Source organism: Tympanuchus pallidicinctus, unplaced genomic scaffold (genome assembly GCF_026119805.1).
Source record: "Tympanuchus pallidicinctus isolate F22 unplaced genomic scaffold, pur_lepc_1.0 scaffold19, whole genome shotgun sequence".
Lineage (NCBI taxonomy): Eukaryota > Metazoa > Chordata > Aves > Galliformes > Phasianidae > Tympanuchus > Tympanuchus pallidicinctus.
Window position 1 is genome coordinate 6709359 of NW_026294710.1, and position 14071 is coordinate 6723429.

The 14071-nt window shown below is 42.2% G+C and overlaps 1 protein-coding gene across 2 annotated transcripts in view; it reads left to right on the forward strand.

The window, feature by feature from the left end:
- Positions 1–3671: 3671 nt before the first annotated feature.
- Positions 3672–14071, forward strand: part of GNAI1 (G protein subunit alpha i1) — a 33673-nt gene continuing 23273 nt past the window's right edge. The window contains exon 1 of one of the 2 annotated variants that reach the window (XM_052680918.1): positions 3672–4171. In XM_052680918.1, coding sequence (XP_052536878.1) covers positions 4054–4171 — 118 coding nt within the window. In that variant the 5' untranslated portion in view covers positions 3672–4053. The remainder of the gene's footprint in view (positions 4172–14071) is intronic. The other variant, XM_052680919.1, reaches the window with a different exon arrangement.

Here is a 14071-nt window from a genome sequence, read left to right on the forward strand (position 1 = left end):
GTCCTTTCACTAGTAACATTGAGCAGGGACGTTATCATTGCTAATTAATATCTAAAGTCTCCACAACCTACTATAGATTTGTATTTGCAGCTTACCTTTCATGTCTACTTGACAGTTTACTCATCTTTTAAAATTTCAAACAGTGCAATGTAATTTCCTACCATTGATAATGATTTGCAGCCACATGGGATCACAGCACCACAGAGGATGCCCCTTTAGTAACCCAGAAAAAAAGGAGGGTAGTGGAACTGTTAAAAAAAAAAAAAAAAAAAAAAAAAAAGTCAAGAAACTGTCTAAAAACAAAACTTTAATATACATACTTTAAAAGTGAAATAGTACTTAGGAAGAAAGTATCTTGCACTGGAATTCAGTAACATTTTGTTTTCTTAGCACAAAAATTAATTAAATGAATTTTATTTGTGGGATTTTTTTTTTCCTCTCCATTAATCCACCTTGAATTGGTCTTTTCCCTTTTACAAAGATGATAACAATTCAAACTTGTCCATTTTCCTCTGCTTTCATAACAACTGTGTATTTGGTTTCTCAGATGTCATTTTCCATACATTATGTGATTAAAAACAAAAGAGCACAGTGAACGAATAAGAAATTCTATCAAGTTCACGCAGTAGCAGCTGAAGATAATCTTACTAAAATTGAACCTAAGAGCAGGTGATGGGGACTCAGATGGAGGCCATAACAAACCACTGCTATTTGTCACTAAAGCAAGCAAAACAACAAAATCTCTCCTCTCTCAGAAATGCAGCTGCAAAACACACACATTCTGAGCATTCTACCAACTTGTCAGATGAAGGGACAAAGCTGCGTAGTTCTAACTTCAGGGATGAAATACGTATTTCATATAACTGCACTGCTGAACAGCAATTCCAACCAACATACCAGAGTAAATAGTTTCCTGACATTTTGGAATAAAACTGATAGATGGTGTATTGCTCAAATACAGACAATATTTAAATATTTATTTATTTATTACACTACAGTAGAGTATTTCAGATTAAAAGAAAATACTTCAGTACACCAGAAGTGAACCTCTGCCATCACATAAAGATCTCTGCTAGCTCCAAGTGTAGATTCAGACCTCCACTGCTCTACAATTTAACATTATGTAAGGTGTTATTTGTGGAAAGCACTGCATGGACAAACTTTTTTCTCAATATTGGCAAGAATAATTAGCACAATAATTATTCAACCTTTCTAGGCTCTCTAAAAGAGTGTATATTATTCTAGGGCCCTGAAAGCTTCTACTGATGCAAAGCAACTCTGCAATACAATCGAGTATCAATTGAGGAATTACTTAGTATGTAGAAGTAAACAAATGAGATTGATTAACACAGCTGAAAAGATCTTTCTTTCAAAGAATACTGCATGAAGAAATACAATCAAAGAATCATAGAATGTCCTGGGTTGCAAACGACCTCATCTAGTTTAAACGTCCCTGCAGTGGGTAGAGTCACCAACCACCACAGCAGGCTGCCCAGAACCACATCCAGCCTGGCCCTGAATCCAGGCATGCGGCATCCACAACCTCCTTGGGCAAACCTGTTCCAGTGTGTCACCACCTCTGTGTGAAAAAATTCCTCCTAATATCTAACCTAAATCTGCCTTGTATTAGTTTAAAACCATGCCAAGCAGTTTTAAACAAACAAATAGTACTGTTAAATCATATGTAACCTGTAATGAGTATTTCTTTTGCTCCTCTGAAATTAAAAATCCACAAAAATGGCTGCAAAGAAAAAAAGTTATGTTCTTCTTCAAAAGGGTGATAAAAATGTGGGGCCTACTTCATCCTGTATGAGTATGGATATGGATGCAGTGACAGCATTAAATAAGAAGGACATAGACAGATTCATGACAGACACTCGTAGTCAAAAGTACAAAAATATGTGCACTGAGTACATATAAAGTTGGATGTCCCACTTGTAGTATCTCACTCCATATAACACCTAACTCTTCCACTGTTATATATTTCCATATACCAAAGTCTCTGTTTACTGCTTTCTTATTCCTTAATCTGTACATTTTCACTTGCCGGTACCCAAACCACACACTGTTTACTTTAGAAATCATTCTTCATCCCTTATTCCTAAATCAGGAAACTATCCCGAAACTTATTAATTTTCCTGCCCCAGCTTCATTTTTTTTCTGACTGCGCCTGACTGTTCAGTAGCATGCAGGAACTCTTCAGGAGGACACAGAACTTTGGCAGAGAAGTAACTAATATCTCTCAGCTGCTCAGATGCTTTTTCTGGGGGTAGCACAATGAAGAACAGCCAGACAAGATGTTTCAGAGGTCTTACAAAGTCGTGCGAGCTGATGTTTCTCAGTTTAAGAGAGGTTGCATAAGTGCTTTTAATAAGGAGTCATAATATTTAATTCACAGTTTAACTGTATTTGATTTTACGTCATTACTTATGGTTTATTCTGTGCTAGCTTTCAAGACCTATATAAAGAAGAAAATCATAAAATCATAGAATGGCTTAACTCAGAGGGGACCTTAACGATAACCTTGTTCCAATCCCCTGCTTGGACAGGTTTGCCACCCATCAGATCAGGCTGCCCTGGGCCCCATCCACCCTGAACTTCAAAGCTTCCAGGCAAGTGGCATCCACAACTTCACTGGGCAGCTGCGCCAGCACCTTACCACACTGAGTAAATCATTTCTTCCTAACATCTACCCTAAATTTCTCCCTTTTAAAACCTTTCCCTTTTGTTATATCACTATCACAGTTAAAAAAAAAAAAAAAAAAAAAAAAAAAAAAAGCAATAATTTTGCCCATTTGCAGGCTCCCCTTCCCAATGCAATGCCACAATTAGGTCACCCCAGTGCTAAAGTTCCCCGACTGAACAAGCCCAGCTCCCTCAAGCTTTCTTCACAGAAGAGGTTCATGCGGCCACACTTTTCAAGCCTGTCCTGGTCTCTCTGTATGGCCCCCTTCTTTCACAAACCCTAAAGGCTCATTGGAGAAGACAAACCTGAACTTAATACGCTTGCCTTGTAGGCTCTTCCACGTGACAGTCTGACTGAAAAAATATCCTAAAAGTCAGAAAGTTTTGTCTCATACAGATTCTACGGCGCTGAACTGGGTTTACGCAGTGACATTTTGCGGCGGGGCAGCACAGAGCAGCCGCAGGGATCGCTCCTGTGCCCAAAGCCGGGCAGCCTCCCCACATCGCATCAGAGCCAGCCGCCTCCAAGGGCCGCGCCGCTGCACACAGCCGCCCATCCACCAGCACGCAGCTCCGGGAACGGGACTCGAACGGCTCTCAGCAGTAAGGCAGGAGGAGGCGACGCACGGCAGATGGAGACGTTCACGGCCACGAGCTACCGAGGCCATGCCTAAGGAAGTCGAACACCCCACCACAGGCGACTCTCAGTCTCCGGAGTAACCCTACAGGCATTAGAACAGCCTCTCCAGGCGCTCCCTCCTCAAAACAGTGAAACCTCTCGCGAAAAGCCATTTAAATTCGAGCCCTTATCGCCCCCCGCCCGCAGCAAGGTGTGCGGGGCTGGGCGCTGACGTCACGCACACGCAGGACGGACGGAGGTTCGCGCCCGCGTTCCGTTCTCTACCTCCGGCCGCTCGATGCTGCACGCAGGCGCGCTCGCGCCCGCCCCGCCCTCCCCCGCGTGCACGCGCCCGCCCCCTTCCTCTCCCTCCCACGGCTCTGTGGGCTGTGCGCGCCGCCGAGAGCTCCGGAGGGGCGGGGGCGGCGATAGCAGACTCGAGGAAGGGGAGCGCGGAGCGATCGCTTCCGCCGGCAGCGTGTCCCCGGGGACGGATCGAGGGAAGCCTCCCTCTCCCTTCGCTGTGGTGTTTTTTTACGATTTTGGTGTTGTTTTTTGGTTTTTTTTTTTTGCTCCGCTCTCCCTTTACTTGCGCGTGAGGTAAACGTGGTGCGCGCTGCCTGCGCTTCAGGTGGGGAAGGAGGGAGAAAGAAAGCGGGCAGGCTCTGCTTCCCCCCGCTCCTCAACGTCTCTCCGGAGCCCTCCGCGCCCCGCTTCTCCCCGCGGCGAGGTACGCGGCCCCTGCCGAGATGGGCTGCACGCTGAGCGCCGAGGACAAGGCGGCGGTGGAGAGGAGCAAGATGATCGACAGGAACCTGCGGGAGGACGGCGAGAAGGCGGCCAGGGAGGTGAAGCTGCTCCTGCTCGGTAAGGGCGGCCCCTGGCCGGGCCGAGCTCCGGAGCTGTGAGAGCCGAACGGAGGGCGGGGGACCGCGGAGGTTCCCCAGGGAGCGGCGGCGGCGGGGCGCGGAAAGGGCGCGCGTGGCTCCTCGGAAGCGTTGGGGGCGGAGGGGGGAGCGCAGGTGGGCGCGGCGGGGCTGCAGGCCGGGCCGGGGAGCGGTTCCGAGAGGCTGGGGCTTTGTTTAGAAAAGGCGCCGGCTCCGCGTGAAGGGAGTGAGATCTTGAACTTCTGATGTGGGTTCTGGGTACTTCGGTTCCGAGGAAGAGCTTAAGGGAATTTCAGGTTGGGAGATGTTTGTTTCGTGTGGAACGTCCCCATCTGAAACGTCGGTGTAAGAGTGAAGTGGAAGAAGCGTCAAAGGAACACGAGGCGCCGTCTGACTTCTTGCATTGTTTTGTTTTGGAAGTTGGTTACGTTGCTGAACTTGTACAACGTAAGGTCAAACCTTGACGGGTTATAAAGTGTGTAATAGAGCGGATCACTGTAATAAGGCGATGAGGAGCTGCACAGAGAAGCTGTGGATACCCAACCTCAGGAGGTGCTCAGGGCGGGTTTGGATGGGGCCCGGGTATCGATCTGGTGAGCATCAGCCCTGTGCACGGCAGGGAGTTGGCACTGGATGGCCTTTGAGGTCCCTTCCAGCCCAAGCAATTTCACAGTTCTGTGCCATCAGGTCTTCCAGATTTTGCTCACAAGTTCCTGGAGCTAGCAGCTTTGCGTATTATAAGTGATATGTTTGTGTATAAAGATAAATGAAGTAAAATTACTGCTAAAAATCACTATGAAAGGAGAAGCAATATTTAAATAGAAATGCCTTTGTGCAGATCTAAAACTGTTGTATGTGTTGTGGGCAGCTGAGTCCTGCAAGACGTGTTGTATTGATGTTATGGGGAGTTTTGTGTTATGCTTTATAGCTTAACTGCACTGGATCTTTTTAACCCATATTTTTAAAAAATAAATATATACAAAAAAAATTTGGAGTTTCAATTTTCCTTGTGCTGCTATAGTTCCAAGCATGGTTTCTGGTTTTTGAAATACTACCCAATTTTCTCTCCTCCATAAATTTGTTTTCCTTGAGTGGAGCATTCTGTATAGTACAAATCTTGCTGTAGTAGAACTCAGTAACTTCTGTCTGTTGCAGACTTGTAAAATAGCTCCAAACAGGTACAGGGAACTGAAGCCCTTCCCTCTGTGTTTATATGAAGAAACAAAGCAAGCTAGTATGGTAAAGCAAACTTCTAAAAAATGTATGTACAGATTTAAAATTCTGCATGTGAGGGGAAGAAAGCTTTTCTCTTCTCTTTGCTTTCCAGAAAGTGTTAGGCTGTTGGTTGGTACTGTGCTTAGTCCTGTGCAACTTTGTAAGCCTGGAGTCTGTTGCGTGGGAAGGTTAGCCTCTGATCAGCACTGCAGAAAATGTCCTTTTTCAAGAGATGCAGACTACTGGTTTGTATATGACAAGGCGCTAGAAATAATTTTTCAGAGTTTTGCTGTTCTGTACTGAACTTTAAATAGACATAGGTAGTCGTTACGCTATTCTGTAAATGTGGATAACGTCTTCTATAAAATTTGCATTAAACTTGAGAATGAGCTGTTTTCGGTGGCTGAATATTCTTGTGTACAAATTTATATGCTAGTAGCTTTTTATATGAATTCTTTCTGATACAGATAAGCTTTTGAGGAATTTGTTTTCTGCTGTAGTCTACCGAAATCTCAGGAAATGAAGTTAATGCTCAAATACATGCATTTCCTCACCTTACGACTCAGTGTAGTATTTCCCTTCAACTATTAAAAAGTGAAAATGAGCAGATGAAGAATTTCTAGGGCCAGAGCTCAGAGTAAGGCTTTATGTATACATCTATGGATACATTTATGTATTTCAGATCCTAATGGAAGCTTTTCTGTTCCATTTCCTGTGTTAGCTGTCCTAAATGTTATATGAATGCTTTATCTGATGGAAAAACTATTTTAAGTTACTTCCACTAGTCATTTTCTTCTTGCCACTCATTTTCCCAATTGCTTTTTCTGCCCATATGTTGTAGTTTGTCATCAACTCACTTGTATTCCTGCATCTATTTATGGGCTTGTTCTACTAAAAAGATGCTGAAATAAAAGGAAAAGAACAAGTTGTGGTCTGCTGACAGGAAGATATGCCATGTGAGAGGCATCTGAAATACCTTGCTTATGTAGAAACAGTGTGTAGCTCTGTGCTGAGTACTCAGTAAGGCAGTTCTACTTCAGGATCTGTAAAAACTATTTCTGTATGGTGATTAGAGAATCCTAGTGATACTTGAATTACTTAGTGTGTTAACTGGAGAATAGGTTTATAAAATTAGTGTGTTTCTGGCTTACAGTGGAATTAAAATAAAAAGCTTTTCTGAAGGTTTTTCTAAGCCAGGAAGTATCATTGATTAGAGGGAGCTGTGATACTGCTCTGCGTAAACCATGACTTTGTGAATAGTATCACTGATCTGTGGTAGATTCGTGTTTTGTTCTGTATCTAGGAAGAAGCAGTCATATTCAAGCTGTTCTAAATGCTGTTGGTTTGAGTTGTCTAACTTTTTGAAAGCATACTATCTGTAAATTGGTACTGCATTTTGTACAGGTTTGACTGTAGATCATGCTTCTGTTCTTGGAATAAAAGTATTGGATTTGGACCAATATCTGTGAAAAATATTTTAACCTTGTAATTCACTTCAGTGTTATATGCTAACAGCAGGAGAACCTTCTCTGGAAAACTTGAAAACCATCTTCGTTATTAGAAATAAGCTGAACTTCAGCACATAGCTGAATGAGCCAGCTGGAAAATGTTTGTGTATGGAGCTGGGTGATTTTTTTTTTTTAGTTGTAAATTATTAAATAAGCTGCTTTCATTTAAATGGCTTTTATCCATATGTCTCCTGTTTGTGATGAAGGGTTTTTTTGAGTTTCCATGAAGTGTAAGTGCAGTCCAGTATGATGTCCAGTGCTGAAAAATTTAACATTCCAAGTACTTTTCCTTAAGCCCTTAAAGTTTGTGTCACTGGTATTTCTTAAACCTGTTTCATGATTACTTGAGGTAATGTTTGTTTCTTTCTCAAAGATAGGCTCATGTATCTATAGGGTAAACTGTATTTCTGAAAAACTGCGTATCTTCTATCTTGACTGCCTTCCAAGAGAGGGAAGCAAAGGAACCAAGTTTTTCTCTTCTGTGGTGATTTTTTTTTTTTTTTTTTTTTTTAATTTCTGTGTTCGGAGTAGGGGGAGGATGTGAAAGAAATACTGTGATGCTTGCAGAATGAGTGTAATTCTACTCATTTCGGGAGGTGGTGGCTCTTTGTAACTGGTCTGTGTGCTGCATTAATATACATGTGATCCAGATCAGGTGTGGATTTGCAAGTACGTTTCAGTTGAGTTAGCCAAAGCGCATAAGACTGAATTCAGTGCCAACAGCAGGAGAACAGACAGTACCTCATTTAGTAGAAAGCCTTCTGGTATGAGGTTAACTCATTGAGTTTTATGAATACATTCAAACTGGCAGCATGAGTTTACAGGATTAACACATTTGTCTTGTGGATCATCACATTTTTTATCTAATACAATAAATTAAGTGCTGATGTTCTCAGTATCACTGGAGAAGGCAATAGGCCTATTCTTTAGGAGAGGGTTCTGGGATCCACAAGGCCACTGATTATGTGTGACAACTGAAGTTGTCTTCTTTCTGGATAGTCAGGCTTCCAGGGCCTTTGTAGTCAGGACCAGCAGAGCTTCTATGTCCCTTATCAGATTCTTATATGGTTCACACTCAAACACTGTTGCCATGTTCTTAAAAAACCTATTTTTCAGTTTAAGGCAGACAATTCCTTTTTTTTTTTTTTTTTTTTTTTTTAAATTGTAGTTCTCCCTGCTGCTGAAGGCACTAACTAAAATTATATTCAGTTCTAAATTTTCCTTTCTCAAACATTTTTTTTGAACTGCTGTTCTTTTGTTCCAGACCTTCGTATTTCTGCTCAATTGACTCCCACTGCATACTCATCTTTCCCGCAGTGTCATCTTCACAGTCCTTGGCAATACACGCTTTCCTCCAGACCTGACTGCACAATGGACTGAAAAAAAAAATATATATATGTATGTGTGCATTATGTACCATTAATTTTCTTGCCTTTCCTCCAGTGTTTTCTTTCTCCATACTCAGATAGATGTCTCAGTTACTGGAGCTCTCGAAGCCTTTTTCTCACAAACATATATTGCACCTTTCAGGAATTCTTACCTTTTCTTTGTAAGTTATGCCAACCTCTGTTGTAGTGGTCCAAAATATCCCTGGAAACATTTCCTGCCTGACCTTCAGTCACAACTATCTGTAGAATTTAAGTTCAAATTTTGTTTAAGAATTTGTTACAAGATAACTTAGAAGTGTTTAATTTTACTTTTGGTTTATTATAGAATATTCCATTTGCAAGTGACCTACAGAGATCAACTCCAATTGCCCAACTATTTCAGTGGCATCCACAAGATAAAATATATTAAGGGCATTATCCAAATGCTTCTTGAGCATTGTTGGGTCTGAGGCAACAACCACCTTGCTAGGAAGCCTGTTCTGGTATTTGACCACTGTCACAGTAAATTTTTTTTTCCTCATGTCCAGTCTGAATCTCCCTGTGTGCAATTTTGTGCAGTTTCCATGTGTTTACTGGGGAGAAAAGAATTGCTGAGGACGAGAAAAAGAGGAGCCAGTTGCATAGAACAATGTCATTGTTGCTTCTCCTTTTCTCTAAACTGGGCAACCCAAGCATCCTCAGCCTCTCCTCATAGGGCATGCCTTCCACCCCATTTAACCAGCTTTGTTGCCCTCTGCTCCAGAGACATTTGAGGACCTTAACATACTTTTTATATTATGGAACCCATATAGGCACACAGTATTTGAAGTGAACCCACAGCAGTGCTAAATGTAGTGGGAGAGTTACCTCTTTGGACTGGCTGAGTAGAGTGTTTAATGCACCCCAAAATGTGGGTTACCATTTTAACTATTGAGCTGGTGGCTCACAGTGAGCTGCTGTCACCAGCGCCCACAGATCCTGTTCTGCTGAGCTACTCTCAGCCATTCCTCTGCCGGTCTGTGTCTGATATTACTCTGTCCCAGGTGCAGCACCCAACACCCATTGCTGATTGCTCAATACTCCAGCCTGTGTAGATTGCTGTGTAGGCTGCCCAGGGAGGTGGTGGAGTCTCCTTCTCTGGAGATGTTCAAGACCTGCCTGGATGCCTACTTGTGTGACCTGCTGTAGGGAACCTGCTTTGGCAGGGGGGGTTGGATTTGTTGATCTCTGGAGGTCCCTTCCAACCCCTACAATTCTGTGATTCTGTGATTTTTCCAAGTATCATCAGTGGATTTGCCAAGGATAAATTCAACTTCTGCATCCAGTTTTCTGATTAAAAATGAATAGGACTGATCCTAGGATTGAGCACTGGGAAGCACCACTAGTGGCTCGCTTCCAGTCAGGTGTAACCCCATTCACTACAACACTTTGAGCTCTGCCATTCAGTCAGTTCACCACCCAGCATAGTGTGAACCAGTTCATCTCACAGCTGGACACTTTGTCCAGAAGGGTACTGTGAGGGACGGTATCAAAAGTCTTGCTGGAATCCAGAAAAATTACGTCCACTGCTTTCTCTTCATCCTCTAAGCAGATGACTTTACTGTAGGTAATCATCAGGTTAGTCAGACTGGATGGACTTTCCCATCGTGAAACTATGTTGATGATGCCTGATAGTAGCTTTGTTGTTTGAATGCTCCTCTAGGACAGTCTTCTCTATAACTTCCAGGTACTGAAGTTGAACTAACAGGGTGTGCCCACTACACATCTTTTTCTTCTTTGTTATTTTTTTTCACCCAGATGTTCTGCTGCATGATCTGTTTAAATTTAGATACTTCTTAGTAGTTCTGAAACAGAAACTGTCTTGTATTTTAACATGGTACAGCTGAATGCTGGCATCAGGATGTTACTTGTGTGAACTTCTGTGCATGACTTGCAATTATGTTCATGCAGTCCTCAAACCTTAGTACTAAATACAGCAATAATTTGTAAGGACAAAGTCAAAATTGCTAGATTTCCCATTGCATACCGTTTCTCTTGCTTTTTTATAAGGAAACTCATGCATATACAGAAGACTGAGCCACTTAGATGTGTGTTTGTATAATTGCAGTTCTGGTTTTTGTGCTTGTTTCTCTCTTTGAATTTTGGTGTACTAATTTATAACTTTGGTCATTAGTGTGTATAGACTTCTTAAGTACAATACAGATTATCTTAGCGAAAGTTTATTAAATCAGTAGGATTGTATTGTGGCTTTCTTTTTTCAGCATTCTTATGAACAGTTTGCTTTAGTATGTATGCTTTAAGATGAGGCTAGAGAAAAACCGTGCATTTTGTACTGTGCTGTAAGACCGACAATGCCTGCTTCCTTTTTTTCTCTCTAGTTTAAAAGGTGTAGTTATGGATTTATATCTTTTTGCTTTTATATCAGGCACTAAAGAAGTTTCTGGATTTTGAGAGTTGTGCAATGGATTTCACATGTTTATCTTTAAAGAGAGATTTCCTTCAAGTTGTGTTCTAATGCTGTGCAATTTTTTTTTCCCCCTCTTGAATCAGAGACAAAAAAAAAAACTCCAGTAAATAATTTTTAGTAAGCACCTCATTTCCAGCATTAACACTGCCTCAGGGCAGTACATACATTTTGTAATACACCAACTTATTTGGTTTCTTGTTATTTTTTTCTGGGAGCACAGTTTATTGTATCATCATCATGCTAATATGATAGCTTCCTACAGTTCTATGAATTATGGTACTGAAATGATCTTGTAGTGAAGCTAACCCCACTTTTCTAAAGAGTTATTCTTCATTAACTTCAGACTGCAGCTTACAGTACAGTTCCTTGCCTAGTTGTGTTGGCACAACTTGAGCTCAAGCTTCGTGCTATAAAGTTAGGCTGTTCTGATTTCTATATATAAATATAGAAATATAAGTAAATATATATATAATCATTTCTGAGGTAGCTCATACTATTGTTGCCATATTTTACCCTCTAATTGTCTTGGTATTCTATAAATACCAGGTATTTTGAAACCAAGCCATCAGTCTGCTTCAGAGGTCGTGAAATTCTAAAGTGAGTTTTGCTGCTGTGAGTTTGATAGATATCTGCAGTGTTTCCTGTAATGTACTGTCTGGCAAATGTCAAGGTAGAAAATGAAAGTAGAGAAGAGAGATTAGAAATGTTAAGTGTGAAGATTTTTCTGCCATGGAAACGCTGCAATAAAGATCTGAGCTGACTTGATAATCAGCAATTAGAAGGCTTTTTCCAAAATGTATATAGGAAAGCCTGTATTGATGGAAAACTTGCTATTCTGAGCTTGACTCTTAGTCACTGACCAGCTTTACTGAGCTCAGCTGTTCTATTTATTGTCCTTGTTTGTTCAGTGTCCTAGTGTTGTCTCAGGCTTTGTGTAAATTACTGTTTTGTTATTCTGGAAATGGAAATTGGTTGGCTTCACCTGAAAGATTGTGTATCCGGAAAGAAATACCTTAAACTGGTAAGGGATTTTATGAGCTCTTGGAAAATTTGGGACTTTTAAACATGTGAGAGCAAGAAGCTTTGAGTTTGCTGCTTGGAAAAATGTATTTTTTGAAGTGGCTTAACTTGGTGACATTTCTGAGCTGAAGGATGTTAAGATGCTGAAATCATTTAGAAAAATAAGACACAGTAGCATACACTTTTTACTGAGACAGCTTTGTGTACTAGGAATAGATGCTTTTGCAGTAAAAGACTCATGATATCACACAATGGCTGAGGTTGGCAGGGACTCTGGCTCCGTTTGGTCCAAACCCTGCTCAGGCAGGGGCAGAGTATCCAGAACTACATCCAGGTGGCTTTTGAAGATCTTCTAGGAGGAAACTCCTCATTCTGTCTGGGTGAACTGTGCCATTACTCAGCCACTCACACAGTAAAAAGTGCTTTTGTGATATTCAAGTTGAATCTTTTGTGTTCCAGTTTATACCATTGCTTCTTGTCCAACCACAGGGCTCCAGTGAAAAAAATGCCTGGCTCCGTCCTTTTTGTCCCTTGCCTTCAGGTATTTAGACACATTGATGTGATCCCTTGAACCTCCTGCAGACTGAACACTGCCAGCTTTCTCAGCCTCTTCAGTACTGAAGCTTGAGGGCTGGGCTCGGGTGAACCTAATGAGGTTCAACACGGCAAAGTGCAAGGTTTTGCATTTGGGCCGGAAGAACCCCAGGCACTCGTACAGGCTGGGAGGAGTGGTCCTTGAGAGCAGCTCGGCAGAGAAGGACCTCGGGGTCCTGATGGACGAGAGACTGAACATGAGCCAGCAGTGCGCTCTGGCAGCTCGAAAGGCAAATGGTATCCTGGGCTCCATCAGGAGAGGGGTGGTCAGCAGGGAGAGGGAGGTGATTGTCCCTCTCTACTCGGCTCTTGTGAGGCCCCACCTGGAGTACTGTGTCCAGGTGTGGAGCCCTCAGTACAAGAAAGACATAGAGATCTTGGAAAGGGTCCAGAGGAGGGCGACTAAGATGATCAGGGGGCTGGAGCACCTCCCCTATGAGGACAGGCTGAGGGAATTGGGCTTGTTCAGCCTGGAGAAGAGAAGGCTGCGGGGTGACCTCATTGCAGCCTATCAATACCTGAAGGGAACCTACACCCAGGAGGGCTGACAACAGCAGGACTAGGGGAAATGGATCAAAGTTGAAGGAGGAAAGATTTAGGTTGGATGTTAGGGGGAAGTTCTTCACAAGGAGAGTAGTTAGGCCCTGGAACGGGCTGCCCAGGGAGGTTGTGGATGCCCCGTCCTTGGACGTGTTCAAGGCCAGGTTGGACGGGGTCCTGGGCAACCTGATCTGAATGTGTACGTTTGGTGGCCCTGCTAGGCAGGGGGGTTGGAACTACATGATCCTTGAGGTCCCTTCCAACCCAGGTGATTCTGTGATTCTGTGATTCTGTGAAGCGAGTTGCTCGGAGAGGCTGTGGAGTCTCTTCCCTGGAGATTTTCAGAAGCTGCCTGCATGTGGTCCTGGGCACCCTTCTGTGGGTATCCCTGCTTCAGCCCTTTACTCTTTGGGGAAAAAAATGCAATAAAGGATAGGTTTAGTTATGGCTGGGCCTTTCCTTTAAAGTAACATTTCTGTGGAGTCTTTAAACAATTTGTCTCAGTGTCATTCTTTCAGGATCTCAATTGTTGGGGTACTCTGCCTTACAGTGTATGAAAACTTTTTCTTTAAAGAGACTTGTTAAGAGGTTTAATGTAAACATTTATTAGTATACAGGAATTGCTTTCCTTTCCTGGCTTTAGTAATTGAAGGGTTAGTAAACCTTCAGGTAACACAATTTCTTGTTCATTTACGCATTAACCTGATAAATAAGTAGAGATGTTGATACATGCATCTATCCTTTTATGTAAGCTGTACATTTATATTGAGAGATGTGTGTAAACTGCAATATTTTGTATACCTATATAAATTGATATTGAAATTAGTGCTTTTCATGCATCTATTTTATTTAAAGGAATCAGTGTTCGAGTATACAGTGCTGCAGTTTATGAAATAAACTGTATGTCACTACTTTTTCATGCTTTTTAGAAATGCATTATTGCATTTGAAATGTGTAATAGACTTAGCAAAGGTACCTGACTACATCTTTAGTGAAATGTAACTGTATCTAGGCAACCAAATTGGACAGGAAGTTTCTACAATCATTGCTCTGAACTGATTGCTTTTAAAGAAGTCGTCAATATACTGTAATGTAAATTCCAGTTCTAACATGGGGAAGGAAGCACCAGCATGAAAATCTCAGCCCACCTTGCAGCAGAGGACTCATGG